General features: G+C 41.7%; 1 protein-coding gene across 1 annotated transcript; it reads left to right on the forward strand.

Moving 5' to 3' along the window:
• Positions 1-1,947: 1,947 nt before the first annotated feature.
• LOC124025710 (GDP-fucose transporter 1-like) lies at positions 1,948-4,978 on the forward strand (the record flags this gene model as incomplete). The annotated part of the gene is made up of 3 exons (XM_046339049.1): positions 1,948-2,089; positions 3,644-4,152; positions 4,433-4,978. Coding segments are annotated over exons 2-3 (1,024 nt in total), but the record flags the coding sequence as incomplete, so codon positions are not given.
• Between the last annotated feature and the right edge of the window lie 8,929 nt (positions 4,979-13,907).

A 13,907-nucleotide genomic window follows, 5' to 3' on the forward strand; every position in this document is an offset into this window, starting at 1 on the left:
GGTTCTGGAGTAGGGGATAGAGTGGATGGGTTGGTAACCATGGTTCTGGAGTAGGGGATAGAGTGGATGGGTTGGTAACCATGGTGCTGGGGTAGGGGACAGAGTGGATGGGTTGGTAACCATGGTGCTGGAGTAGGGGACAGAGTGGATGGGTTGGTAACCATGGTTCTGGAGTAGGGGACAGAGTGGATGGGTTGGTAACCATGGTTCTGGAGTAGGGGATAGAGTGGATGGGTTGGTAACCATGGTTCTGGAGTAGGGGACAGAGTGGATGGGTTGGTAACCATGGTTCTGGAGTAGGGGATAGAGTGGATGGGTTGGTAACCATGGTTCTGGAGTAGGGGATAGAGTGGATGGGTTGGTAACCATGGTTCTGGAGTAGGGGATAGAGTGGATGGGTTGGTAACCATGGTTAAAGACAGTGGTGGAAAAACTACCCAATCTTCATACTTGAGTAAAAGTAAGGATACCTTAATAGAAAGGTCACCCACTAAAATACTACTTGAGTAAAAGTCTAACAATATTTGGTTTTAAATATACTTAAGTATCCAAAGTAAATGTAATTCCTAAAATATACTTAAGTATCAAAAGTAAAAGTATAAATAATTTCAAATTCCTTATAATAATCAAACCAGATTGCAAGATTTTCTAGTTTTTATTTAACGGATAGCCAGGGGCACACTCCAACACAGACATAGTTTACAAACAAAGCATTTGTGTTTAGTGAGTCCGCCAGACCAGAGGCAGTAGTGATGACCAGGGATGTTCTCTGTTTAGTGAGTCCGCCAGACCAGAGGCAGTAGTGATGACCAGGGGTGTTCTCTGTTTAGTGAGTCCTCCAGACCAGAGGCAGTAGTGATGAGCAGGGATGTTCTCTGTTTAGTGAGTCCGCCAGACCAGAGGCAGTAGTGATGACCAGGGGTGTTCTCTGTTTAGTGAGTCCGCCAGACCAGAGGCAGTAGTGATGACCAGGGATGCTCTCTGTTTAGTGAGTCCTCCAGATCAGAGGCAGTAGTGATGACCAGGGATGTTCTCTGTTTAGTGAGTCCGCCAGACCAGAGGCAGTAGTGATGACCAGGGATGCTCTCTGTTTAGTGAGTCCTCCAGATCAGAGGCAGTAGTGATGACCAGGGATGTTCTCTGTTTAGTGAGTCCGCCAGACCAGAGGCAGTAGTGATGACCAGGGATGTTCTCTGTTTAGTGAGTCCGCCAGACCAGAGGCAGTAGTGATGACCAGGGATGTTCTCTGTTTAGTGAGTCCGCCAGACCAGAGGCAGTAGTGATGACCAGGGATGTTCTCTGTTTAGTGAGTCCGCCAGACCAGAGGCAGTAGTGATGACCAGGGATGTTCTCTGTTTAGTGAGTCCGCCAGACCAGAGGCAGTAGTGATGACCAGGGATGCTCTCTTGATAAGTGTGTTAAAGGGATCATTTTCTTGCCCTGCTATGTATTCAACATGTAACCATCGCTTCAGTCATCCTACAACAACTTTGTAAACCAGCTCATGACTATATCCTCATCTACTGGTCATAAAGGAGTATTGCATACTGTCTGAGGGGCTGATGGAGAAGGATGAGGGATGAGGGGCTGATGGAGAGGGATGAGGGATGAGGGCTGATGGAGAGGGGTGAGGGATGAGGGATGAAGCCACATTATGGCTGAAGTTTCTGTATTGAACTGACAGATGTTTACCATTGTGTAGAAGCACATAGCGCTGCCACACAGACACTACATAAAGAGCGACTGCACTTCCCGATTTTTACATTACATTACATTTAAGTCATTTAGCAGACGCTCTTATCCAGAGCGACTTACAAATTGGTGCATTCACCTTATGACATCCAGTGGAACAACCACTTTACAATAGTGCATCTAAATATTTTAAGGGGGGGGGGGGTGAGAAGGATTACTTTATCCTATCCTAGGTGTTGAGTTGACAGTCGCTCTGTTGGGACTACCCCTGAATTCTCCACACCGGTCTCAGAATTAGGATGGCAGGATGGCGCCCACGAGTTGATCGGAGATACGTGAGAGACTTGGTATAGAGAAGCGAGTGGACACGCTCGTTCTCCCGAAGGCAGGGGGTAGGGTAAGGACACCTAGGTAGTTGTTGTGGAATTGTTTGATTGCATGTTAGATATTGTCGGAAGTAGCAGCACAAGCATTTCGCTACACTCGCATTAACATGTACTAACCATGTGAATGTGACCAATTTGATTTGATTCAACCTCTTAGAGGTTTGGATCTCCTGACGGAGGGTTGGGGCCACACCCCATTGTGTTATAATTAGGATGAGACAGTTTTATTAACACCATTATTGAATATTAACGGGTAATATTTCATTAGGCTTTTTTAAATCTGGAAATATTGTGGTTTTAGCGTTTTCGTCAAGCAAGCACCAACATATGTTTTATAGCTGTAATGGGCAATCATTTGATAAATGATTTTCCTGTATTTGATTTACTGTAGATGTGGATTGATACCATATTTAGTAATGAAGTAGTTGTTTACTTGTTCGTCTATAATAATCTGCTGTAACTAATTACTGATGTTCTACCGTTGACCTGTACAACTGCCCTTATCACGTCTCCCAGGGTTGAAGGTTATTGTTAAAGTTGATACCAGACTGGATTCGAGGACACGCTGATAATGTATCCGTGAGTCTGTGACACTGTGTGATTCCGTAGCAGGTGATGTTGTGACTTCAAGCTCCCTACAAGCCTCTCGGGATGGTGTTTACAGAACATTCGGTGCTATTGTGAAGAGGCATAGACATTTTCTCTGATTCTGTTCTGGAGGCGTATCCCTGAATTGTTGCATTAGATCGACTTTATCTGTTAACCTGGAATTCCCGTAACAATAGCCTACTGGGCTTATGTGTGTGGATGAAGTGAATGACCATAGGGCGAGGCATGAATGACAGAGAATTGGGTGAGTGAGCTCCCCATACCTGGACTAGGCTGTAGTATAGACACAGGTGTCTCTGTCACACTGGTGGAAAATCAGGAAAAGCAAGAAAGGGGTGTTTCAACCCGGACCTGTGGGAGGAGTAAAACTAGACGAGAAATATTGTATGATTCGTTTACTTCCTCGTTCCTCGTCCTATAGTGGCAAAAGTCACGTCTCCAGCTGGTGAACATTTTAAAGATATTGACGGCAACTAAGGTAAGGCATTATTGAGATGGGAATCGTAATATTGTAGAGACAAATATAGAGAAATCAGTAACTCATCATTATTTAAAAGGTGTCTGAATGTGATCTAGGAATGTGGGCCGATTGATATTGATGGGCTGCTACGTGTGTCCTAGGAGTGTCATGTAGCATAAACATATCCGCTCATTCCGATAGTATTGTTGAGTCGATATTAGGCTACACTTCTGTCTGACTGAACTCACATGTGCATATTGCGTTCGGGCTTCAAGTTGAATTGTTTCTCATTGCAGGATTAATGTAGCACTGTCTCTTTAAAAAAAATGTACCGCATATTGTCCAGGAAGTTGTCACGTAATCGGAGGACGGCGTTCATTGTTTGTATCCGATAGGTCGAAGGTAATAGGTACACTGTTACTTTGTAGCAGAGTGTTGCAATTATCTTACTTTAACCTATTCTATATCCTTCCTCCATGATTTCAATCATGAACAGGGTGCAGTTGAAACGCTCGAACATCTTGAGAATGGCTCTAGCAGGATCGGACACCACGGAAGAAGGAAAAGGCGAGACGTTTCTACTTAAAGCCATCAAAATAGGTGGTGTGGTCGTACTTTATTGGTTCATTTCAATAACCATGGTGTTCTTAAATAACTACTTGCTAGACAGTAAAGATTTGGACGCGCCGCTATTTGTGACATTTTACCAGTGCCTTGTGGCTGTCGGACTGTGCTATGGCATGCACTTGCTATCCCACTTATGTCCGGGTGTCATCGACTTCCCCTCCGTCAAATTCGACCTAAAGGTATGCCGGGAGGTTCTACCCCTATCCATCGTGTTCATTGGAATGATAACCTTCAACAACTTGTGCCTGAAGCATGTAGGGGTGGCCTTCTACACTGTCGGCAGGTCACTCAGCACAGTCTTCAACGTTCTACTCTCCTACGTGATCCTCAAGCAGACCACGTCCTTCTACGCCATCCTGTGTTGTGGAATTATTCTAGGTAGGTGGTAATAATAACTAACCTATATCTGGCCTTATGCGAGTACTTTGACTTTCTAGAAAGTTCTCATGTCTAAGGCATATACCCAAGCCAGGCTGGTTAGACAACGTCCTTCCTCCCAGGTAACCAATAATAAGTAACCTCACACTTCTCTATAATTGCACCACAGGTTAATACATTCCTACATGGGCCACACCTGTATTGACCATATATTGAACATAAGGTATTGCTGCTGAAGGACCATGTTAATGCTTCTTTCTTTGTCTGTCCCTCCTATTAGGTGGATTCTGGTTGGGTGTGGACCAGGAAGGTGTGGCGGGCTCCCTGTCGTGGGCGGGTGTGTTTTTCGGTGTGCTGGCCAGCGCCTGCGTCTCCCTCAATGCCATCTTCACCAAGCGGGTCATGCCGGCGGTAGACGGAAACATCTGGAAGCTCTCCTTCTACAACAACATCAACGCCTGCATCCTCTTCCTCCCACTCATCCTCGTCTTCGGTGAGGTCGGCCACCTCGTCCATTTCAGCCGCCTGGGTGACCCTACATTCTGGGGCATGATGACGCTGGGCGGCGTGTTCGGTTTCGCCATCGGCTACGTGACGGGCCTCCAAATCAAGTTCACGAGTCCGCTCACGCACAACGTGTCGGGGACGGCCAAGGCCTGCGCTCAGACGGTCATCGCTGTGGTCTATAACCAGTCCAGTAAAAGTTTCCTGTGGTGGACTAGTAACCTGATGGTCCTTGGTGGGTCTTCTGCCTACACCTGGGTCAAAGGCATGGAGATGAAGAAGTTGAGGTTTAGGAAAAATATTCAAATGAATGTGAAGGAAAGTAAATGAAAAGGTATATACATGGGACGAGACAACACAAGACAAAGGTATATACATGGGACGAGACAACACAAGACAAAGGTATATACATGGGACGAGACAACACAAGACAAAGGTATATACATGGGTGGGACGAGACAACACAAGACAAAGGTATATACATGGGACGAGACAACACAAGACAAAGGTATATACATGGGACGAGACAACACAAGACACAGGTATATACATGGGACGAGACAACACAAGACAAAGGTATATACATGGGACGAGACAACACAAGACAAAGGTATATACATGGGACGAGACAACACAAGACAAAGGTATATACATGGGACGAGACAACACAAGACAAAGGTATATACATGGGACGAGACAACACAAGACAAAGGTATATACATGGGTGGGACGAGACAACACAAGACAAAGGTATATACATGGGACGAGACAACACAAGACAAAGGTATATACATGGGACGAGACAACACAAGACAAAGGTATATACATGGGACGAGACAACACAAGACAAAGGTATATACATGGGACGAGACAACACAAGACAAAGGTATATACATGGGACGAGACAACACAAGACAAAGGTATATACATGGGTGGGACGAGACAACACAAGACAAAGGTATATACATGGGTGGGACGAGACAACACAAGACAAAGGTATATACATGGGTGGGACGAGACAACACAAGACAAAGGTATATACATGGGACGAGACAACACAAGACAAAGGTATATACATGGGTGGGACGAGACAACACAAGACAAAGGTATATACATGGGACGAGACAACACAAGACAAAGGTATATACATGGGACGAGACAACACAAGACAAAGGTATATACATGGGACGAGACAACACAAGACAAAGGTATATACATGGGACGAGACAACACAAGACAAAGGTATATACATGGGACGAGACAACACAAGACAAAGGTATATACATGGGTGGGACGAGACAACACTAGACAAAGGTATATACATGGGACGAGACAACACAAGACAAAGGTATATACATGGGACGAGACAACACAAGACAAAGGTATATACATGGGACGAGACAACACAAGACAAAGGTATATACATGGGTGGGACGAGACAACACAAGACAAAGGTATATACATGGGACGAGACAACACAAGACACAGGTATATACATGGGACGAGACAACACAAGACAAAGGTATATACATGGGACGAGACAACACAAGACACAGGTATATACATGGGACGAGACAACACAAGACAAAGGTATATACATGGGACGAGACAACACATGACAAAGGTATATACATGGGACGAGACAACACAAGACAAAGGTATATACATGGGTGGGACGAGACAACACAAGACAAAGGTATATACATGGGACGAGACAACACAAGACAAAGGTATATACATGGGACGAGACAACACATGACAAAGGTATATACATGGGACGAGACAACACAAGACAAAGGTATATACATGGGTGGGACGAGACAACACAAGACAAAGGTATATACATGGGTGGGACGAGACAACACAAGACAAAGGTATATACATGGGACGAGACAACACAAGACAAAGGTATATACATGGGTGGGACGAGACAACACAAGACAAAGGTATATACATGGGACGAGACAACACAAGACAAAGGTATATACATGGGACGAGACAACACAAGACAAAGGTATATACATGGGACGAGACAACACAAGACAAAGGTATATACATGGGTGGGACGAGACAACACAAGACAAAGGTATATACATGGGTGGGACGAGACAACACAAGACAAAGGTATATACATGGGACGAGACAACACAAGACAAAGGTATATACATGGGACGAGACAACACAAGACAAAGGCGTCTAACTGCTACGCCATATAAGAACAAGATTGTTCCTAGGTCGTCATTGAAAATAAGAATGTGTTCTTAACTGACTTGCCTAGTTAAATAAAGATTTTAAAAATATATAAAATACTTTGCTGCCATGTAGAGAAACTGGTTCTAGAACTGATTGGAAAACATTGAGCCAGATTCTAATTGGAATTTTAATGTTCCTTTTAATGGTATAGAATGATGTGAAGCTACCTCTGTTGCTGATAGTTAGTCCTAGATACTGTATGTGTAGTTTATCTATCTATCTATCTATCTATCTATCTATCTATCTATCTATCTATCTATCTATCTATCTATCTATCGCTCTCTCTCTCACACACACTCTCTCTCACACTCTCTTACTCTCTCCCTCATATATCTCTCCCTCATATATCTCTCTCTCTCTTTCTCTCTCACACTCTCTCTCACTCAATTCAATTCAAGGGGCTTCATTGGCATGGGAAACATGTGTTACGTAACATTGCCAAAGCAAGTGAGGTAGATAATATACAAAAGTGAAATAAACAATAAAAATTAACAGTAAACATTACACATACAGATGTTTCAAAACAATAAAGACATTACAAATGGCATATTATATATATATATATATATATATATATATATATATATATATATATATATATATATATATATACCATTTGTACATTGTTAAAACACTATATATATATATAGTGTTTTAACAATGTACAAATGGTTAAAGGACACAAGATAAAATAAATAAGCATAAATATGGGTTGTATTTACAATGGTGTGTGTTCTTCACTGGTTGCCCTTTTCTCGCGGCAACAGGTCACAAATCTTGCTGCTGTGATGGCACACTGTGGAATTTCACCCAGTAGATATGGTACTTTATCAAAATTGGATTTGTTTTCGAATTCTTTGTGGATCTGTGTAATCTGAGGGAAATATGTCTCTCTAATATGGTCATACATTGGGCAGGAGGTTAGGAAGTGCAGCTCAGTTTCCACCTCATTTTGTGGGCAGTGAGCACATAGCCTGTCTTCTCGTGAGAGCCATGTCTGCCTACGGCGGCCTTTCTCAATAGCAAGGCTATGCTCACTGAGTCTGTACATAGTCAAAGCTTTCCTTAATTTTGGGTCAGTCACAGTGGTCAGGTATTCTGTCGCTGTGTACTCTCTCTCTCTCTCTTTCTCTCAATTAAATTAAATTAAATTAAAATCAATTCAAGGGGCATTATTGGCATGGAAAACATGTGTTAACATTGCCAAAGCAAGTGACGTAGATAATATACAAAAGTGATATATATACCTCTCTCTCTCTCTCTCTCTCTCTCTCTCTCAATTCAATTCAATTCAATTCAAGGGGCTTTATTGGCATGGGAAACATGTGTTAACATTGCCAAAGCAAGTGAGGTAGATAATATATAAAGTGAAATAAACAATAAAATTGAACAGTAAACTTTACACATACAGAAGTTTTAAAACAATAAAGACATTACAAATGTCATATTATATATATACAGTGTTTTAACAATGTACAAATTGTAAAGGACACAAGATAAAATAAATAAGCATAAATATGGGTTGTATTTACAATGGTGTGTGTTCTTCACTGGTTGCCCTTTTCTCGTGGCAACAGGTCACAAATCATGCTGCTGTCATGGCACACTGTGGAATTTCACACAGTAGATATAGGAGTTTTTCTAGATTGGATTTGTTTTCGAATTCTTTGTGTATCTGTGTAATCTGAGGGAAATATGTTTCTCTAATATGGTCATACATTGGGCAGGAGGTTAGGAAGTGCAGCTCAGTTTCCACCTCATTTTGTGGGCAGTGAGCACATAGCCTGTCTTCTCTTGAGAGCCATGTCTGCCTACGGCGGCCTTTCTCAATAGCAAGGCTATGCTCACTGAGTCTGTACATAGTCAAAGCTTTCCTTAATTTTGGGTCAGTCACAGTGGTCAGGTATTCTGCCGCTGTGTACTCTCTGTGTAGGGCCAAATTGCATTCTAGTTTGCTCTGTTTTTTTGTTAATTCTTTCCAATGTGTCAAGTAATTATCTTTTTGTTTTCTCATGATTTGGTTGGGTCTAATTCTGCTGCTGTCCTGGGGCTCTATAAGGTGTCTCTCTCTCACACACACATACACATTTTCTCTCTCTCTCTCACACATACCCTCTCTCTCTCACACACACACACTTTCTCTCTCTCTCTCTCTCTCTCTCTCTCTCTCTCTCTCTCTCTCTCTCTCTCTCTCTGTATATATATATATATATATATATATATATATATATATATATATATATATATATATATATATAATATTTCTCTCATCTATCTCTCCCTCTCTGAGGGGTTGAGTCTGGGGGGATGAGCCTCAAGACCAGGAATGGTCAACTCTGGTTCTCAGGGCCTATATCCTGGGTTTTGTTTTTGACACACTCACATCAGTGACTTTTTTAGATGGTGATTGTAGAGTTGGCTCTGCCTGCGCTAGTGCGGCCCGCTGGTCTAGTTAAACCAATCCTAATACAGCATACAATTACCTCCACAACTGGACGTTCCACTATAAAATGTTCTAAAACATTCAGAACTTTTCAGTGCTCCTACACATAACCCCTCCAACTCCTTCCCTCTCTCCCCAGGAGATGCCTGCACCCTTCCTGACTTACTGGTTGCCACTGTAGAGCTAATGAAGGAAAATGAGTGAGCTTCAGTTTCCACTGCTGTGCACCACCGCAGCCTGAGGCCTATTTAATTATACTGGTTGTTTAAAAGCTTTATCACAAAGGTTGTGGAGGCGGGCCTAAGCCAGTGGATGGAGTGTTTGTGTGGTTGATCAATAACATGACTCCAACCGAGAGACCGAGAGACAAGAGATGTCCACGGCTCCCTCTCTCTGTCTCTCTCTCTCTCTCTCTCTCTCTCTCTCTCTCTCTCTCTCTCTCTCTCTCTCTCTCTCTCTCTCTCTCTCTCTCTCTCTCTCTCTCTCTCTCTCTCTCCTTCTCCCTCTCTCCTTCTCCTATCTCTCTCCCCTCTCTCTCTCTTTCTCTCTCTCTCTCTCTCTCTCTTTCTCTCTCTCTCTCTCTCTCTCTCTCTGATTGTCTCATTTCATCTCTCTCTCAATTCAGTTGATTCAAAGGGCTAACCTTAACCCTAAACATTACACTCACAAGCGTTTCAAAGGAATATAGACATTTCAAATGTCATGTTATGGCTATGTACAGTGTTATAACAATGTGCAAATAGTTAAAGTACCAAGGGGAAAATAAATAAACATAAATATGGGTTGTATTTACAATGGTGTTTGTTCTTCACTGGTAGCCCTTTTCTTGTGGCAACAGGTCACAAATCTTGCTGCTGTGATGGCACACTGTGTGGTATTTCACCCAATAGATATGGGAGTTTATCAACATTTGATTTGTGGGTCTGTGTAATCTGAGGGAAATATGTGTCTCTAATATGGTCAGACATTTGGCAGGAGATGAACATAGCATGTCTTCTCTTGAGAGTCAGATCTGCTTATGGGCTCCGGGGGGTTTGTGAACAATGCCCCAGGACCAGCTTGTTTAGGGGACTCTTCTCCAGGTCCCTCATTTATCAATGTTGCATAGAAAAGCTTCTAAATGAAATAATGCCATGAAGGACTGCCGGCAATATTCGGCTCCTGCTTGGTTGTGAAACGCCAGTCCGATCCGCAATCTCCCGTTGGAATGTTCTAGTGGACAAAAGTCCCAGGGTGGAGAGGACTTGGGTTTGCACTGGGATGGCGTTGGTGCGTTTCGTCTCACTTTCTAAAACTGGAGAGAGTTGGTTGCAGAGATACAGTAAAATATGCCTTGGAAAACAAAATAAGCCAAGCGTCGTTCTCAGAAAAACAATCTGCACGCTCATTGAAAACACGTTCCCTGCGTAATGCAGCTTGTGCCGGATCCTCCAGCAATGTAACATTTGTCATTTTGGACAAGTCACAACGCCTCAGTGTTGCCTTTTTTATTATTTAACTGGTTTAACTCAATTCCCTCCAACCTTACATTCCACTCTCTTTCTAATTCACTTTATTATTCAATTAGGCTTAAATGGTTTCATGTTTATGAATTCGATAGTATACTGAGAAAACTATTAGTGTCTATAAAATACATGCATGAATAAACTATTAATGTATTCCATTTTTTCTTCATAGTGTATGATTTGGTCCGGTATGCCAATCCTTTCTCCATTTGGTGGATGGTATTTCACTAACAGATGGACTTTTCTACCACAAGGTGTTGTGGGTACGCACAGTCAGAGGTGTGCTTCAAGTTACTTATACATTCTCAAGTATAAGTACAAATGGTTACATCCAAACACCTTGCTTAGAAATGATCTCACGCACGGTTTACGGACATTTCTGTTCGTACGCAACATTGATAAATAGGGGCCCAGGTTCATCTCTCTTTAGGTGATGGCTTCGTTATGGAAGGTGTCGTGTCTTTGGCTATGCCGGATTAAGTGATATGATATGCTATTCTATAAAATAATTTCTCTGTAAATAATATTACCTGATTAAATTAATCATGTAAATGTAATTAACTAGAAAGTCGGGGCACCACAAAATAATGTTATCTTCCGAATAGAGCTGTTATCTTCCGAATAAACTCTTAAAGACCTGGTAATCTTTTACATCAATAGCAGTCAATATTTAATCGTACCTTGTTTCAGTCTCATCTGAAAGTTGTAAATTCCTGGTTATATACACGACCCTGTCTAACAAGTTGAATCAGCAATACAAAACTTTGGTTTAATTATTTATTTACTAAATACCTAAATAATCACACAGAATTACATCAACACAGAATGGATCATACATTGATTACTAATTATGTCTTACAAGAAACCGTCCCTGGGGAACGGAACCTGTATGACGGCTGGTTACACAAAGAGAGAGGGTTGTGCTTGAATGAAAGCGGGGAAGACTGAAGAACAAAGGAGAAGCTATGCTATTGTAACATCTTATACATTCTATATAACCGCCCATTTGGAAAAGGAAAATGCAATAAATAGGTTGTATGTAGATGGAAGGCCGTGTTGCCCAACAGAGATCTTCCTTGTCCTTTGAAGAGTGTCTCTGGTGGTAAACTGGATACATTGTAGTATCGTCATTGTGTGGTAAACTGGATACGTTATCCAACCTTTCCTAGCCCACGTTTACAGTGGCCGCTGCTAACTCAACGGCTAGGGGGTATCACTTCTGGAGTGAATAAGAGTTCAAAGTTCATACCAAGTTGCCATGCTTTTAGCTCATGCTATATTCTGGCTGGTATTGTAGAAATTCATCCTTTCTACGTGTTGATCGTCATCTTTACGTTAAAATTCAATGCTAATTTAGCTAGGTTATTATCTGAGCCCTTTCAACATGGGGGACTGTCGTCCTCGGAACACAAAGTTACATTTTCGTCAAGGGCTTTATATAGGAGGGGAGATAAGGGTGTGTTTCATAGTTTAATTGCACAACAATTCCATGTGAATCTGATAACTACAATGTGTAGACTTTCCAAGATACAGTTTGTTATCCTATCATTAGTAAGAATGTCTCAGACACCAACTGATCTGGCATCTTATTCTTTAAGTACCAATGAATATTTTCAACAGGTTTGATTAACGAAACATGGTTCCTTTCCCCCCACCTTTTGATGTTGCCAGACTCTATATGTTTAACAAAGGCTTTTCAAGAGTCATTCTGTAGAGTCAAGAGAGACGAACGGGAGAAAGGTATTTATGGAGGGGGGGGGGTCATAAACCTCACCCACAAGCCAATGTCATGACACAGGTTTGAGAATCACTTCCTTTTAGGTGGTTGTAAAATTTAACGTCTCTTTTCTGGATTTGGATACTTAGTGGATATTGGCCTAATTCTGCTCTGCATGCATCACTTGGTGTTTCAGGTTGTACACTGAGGATGTTTTGGAGGATGTTTTTGCAGAATTCTGCATGTTTGGTCTCAATTTGGTGTTTGTCCCATTTTGTGTATTCTTGGTTGGTTAGCTAATCCCAGACCTCACACCGATAAAGGGCTATGGGTGCCATAACTGATTCAAGTATTTTTAGTCAGATCCTATTTGGAATGTCAAATTTTATGTTCCTTTTGATGACGTAAAAGGTCCTTTTTGCTTTGTCTGTCAGATCAAGTTACCTTTGGTGCTGATGTTTAGGCCAAGGCAGATATAGTTTTTTTGTGTTCTCTATGGCAACGGTGTCTAGGTGGAATTTGTATTTGTATTCCTGCCAACTGGACCTTTTTTGGAACACCATTATTTTTGTTATATTGGGGAAGATGAGGATGAGGTTAAATAGTTTAAGTATAGCTAATTGGAATTTGTGGTCTGTGTATTTTATCATTTAATTTAGGATGGTTTGGAGGGTTTGTATTTGGTCCTGTAGTTCATTCCATGTAATTGGAGAATCCAGTGGGTTCTGGGAGTCTTTAATAGTTCATTCCATGTAATTGGAGAATCCAGTGGTTCTGGGAGTCTTTAATAGGTGATTCTAAGCTTTGTATTTGATCAAGTATATGTTTTTGCTGTTTGTACTTTGTTATAGGGCCAAAAAGATTGGAGTGGTTTATCCATAAATCTCCATTTTGAATAGATAATTGTTTCCCAGAAGATAATGTTTTGTCCAGGACGTTGTCTAAAAGGGATTTCATTTGTTGTTGCCTAATTGTTTTTTGGTAGGTTTCCACACTACATTCCTTCTATCTATAGCATTTCTTAATGTTACTCAGTTCCTTTGGCTTTGATGCTGTCAGGATTTGGCCAGGGTTGTTCCGGTTTTTAGTCACTAGATGCCCCCATTGTGCCTTTTGTCCTTTTGTTTTCCCTTGATCCCCATTATTATTTGCACCTGTGCCTCGTTTCCCCTGATTGTATTTAAACCCTTTGTTTTCCTCTGTTCTTTGCTCTGTGTTTGTATGTTATCACCCAGCCCTAGTACTCTGTGAACTCTTGTTGATCCCGGTGGACTCGCTTGTGGAATTCTGTTTTTTGTTCTTGTTTGTTTGTTTTTGAGTATCTTTTGAGGCT

Source organism: Oncorhynchus gorbuscha, unplaced genomic scaffold (assembly GCF_021184085.1).
Source record: "Oncorhynchus gorbuscha isolate QuinsamMale2020 ecotype Even-year unplaced genomic scaffold, OgorEven_v1.0 Un_scaffold_2368, whole genome shotgun sequence".
Taxonomy (NCBI): domain Eukaryota; kingdom Metazoa; phylum Chordata; class Actinopteri; order Salmoniformes; family Salmonidae; genus Oncorhynchus; species Oncorhynchus gorbuscha.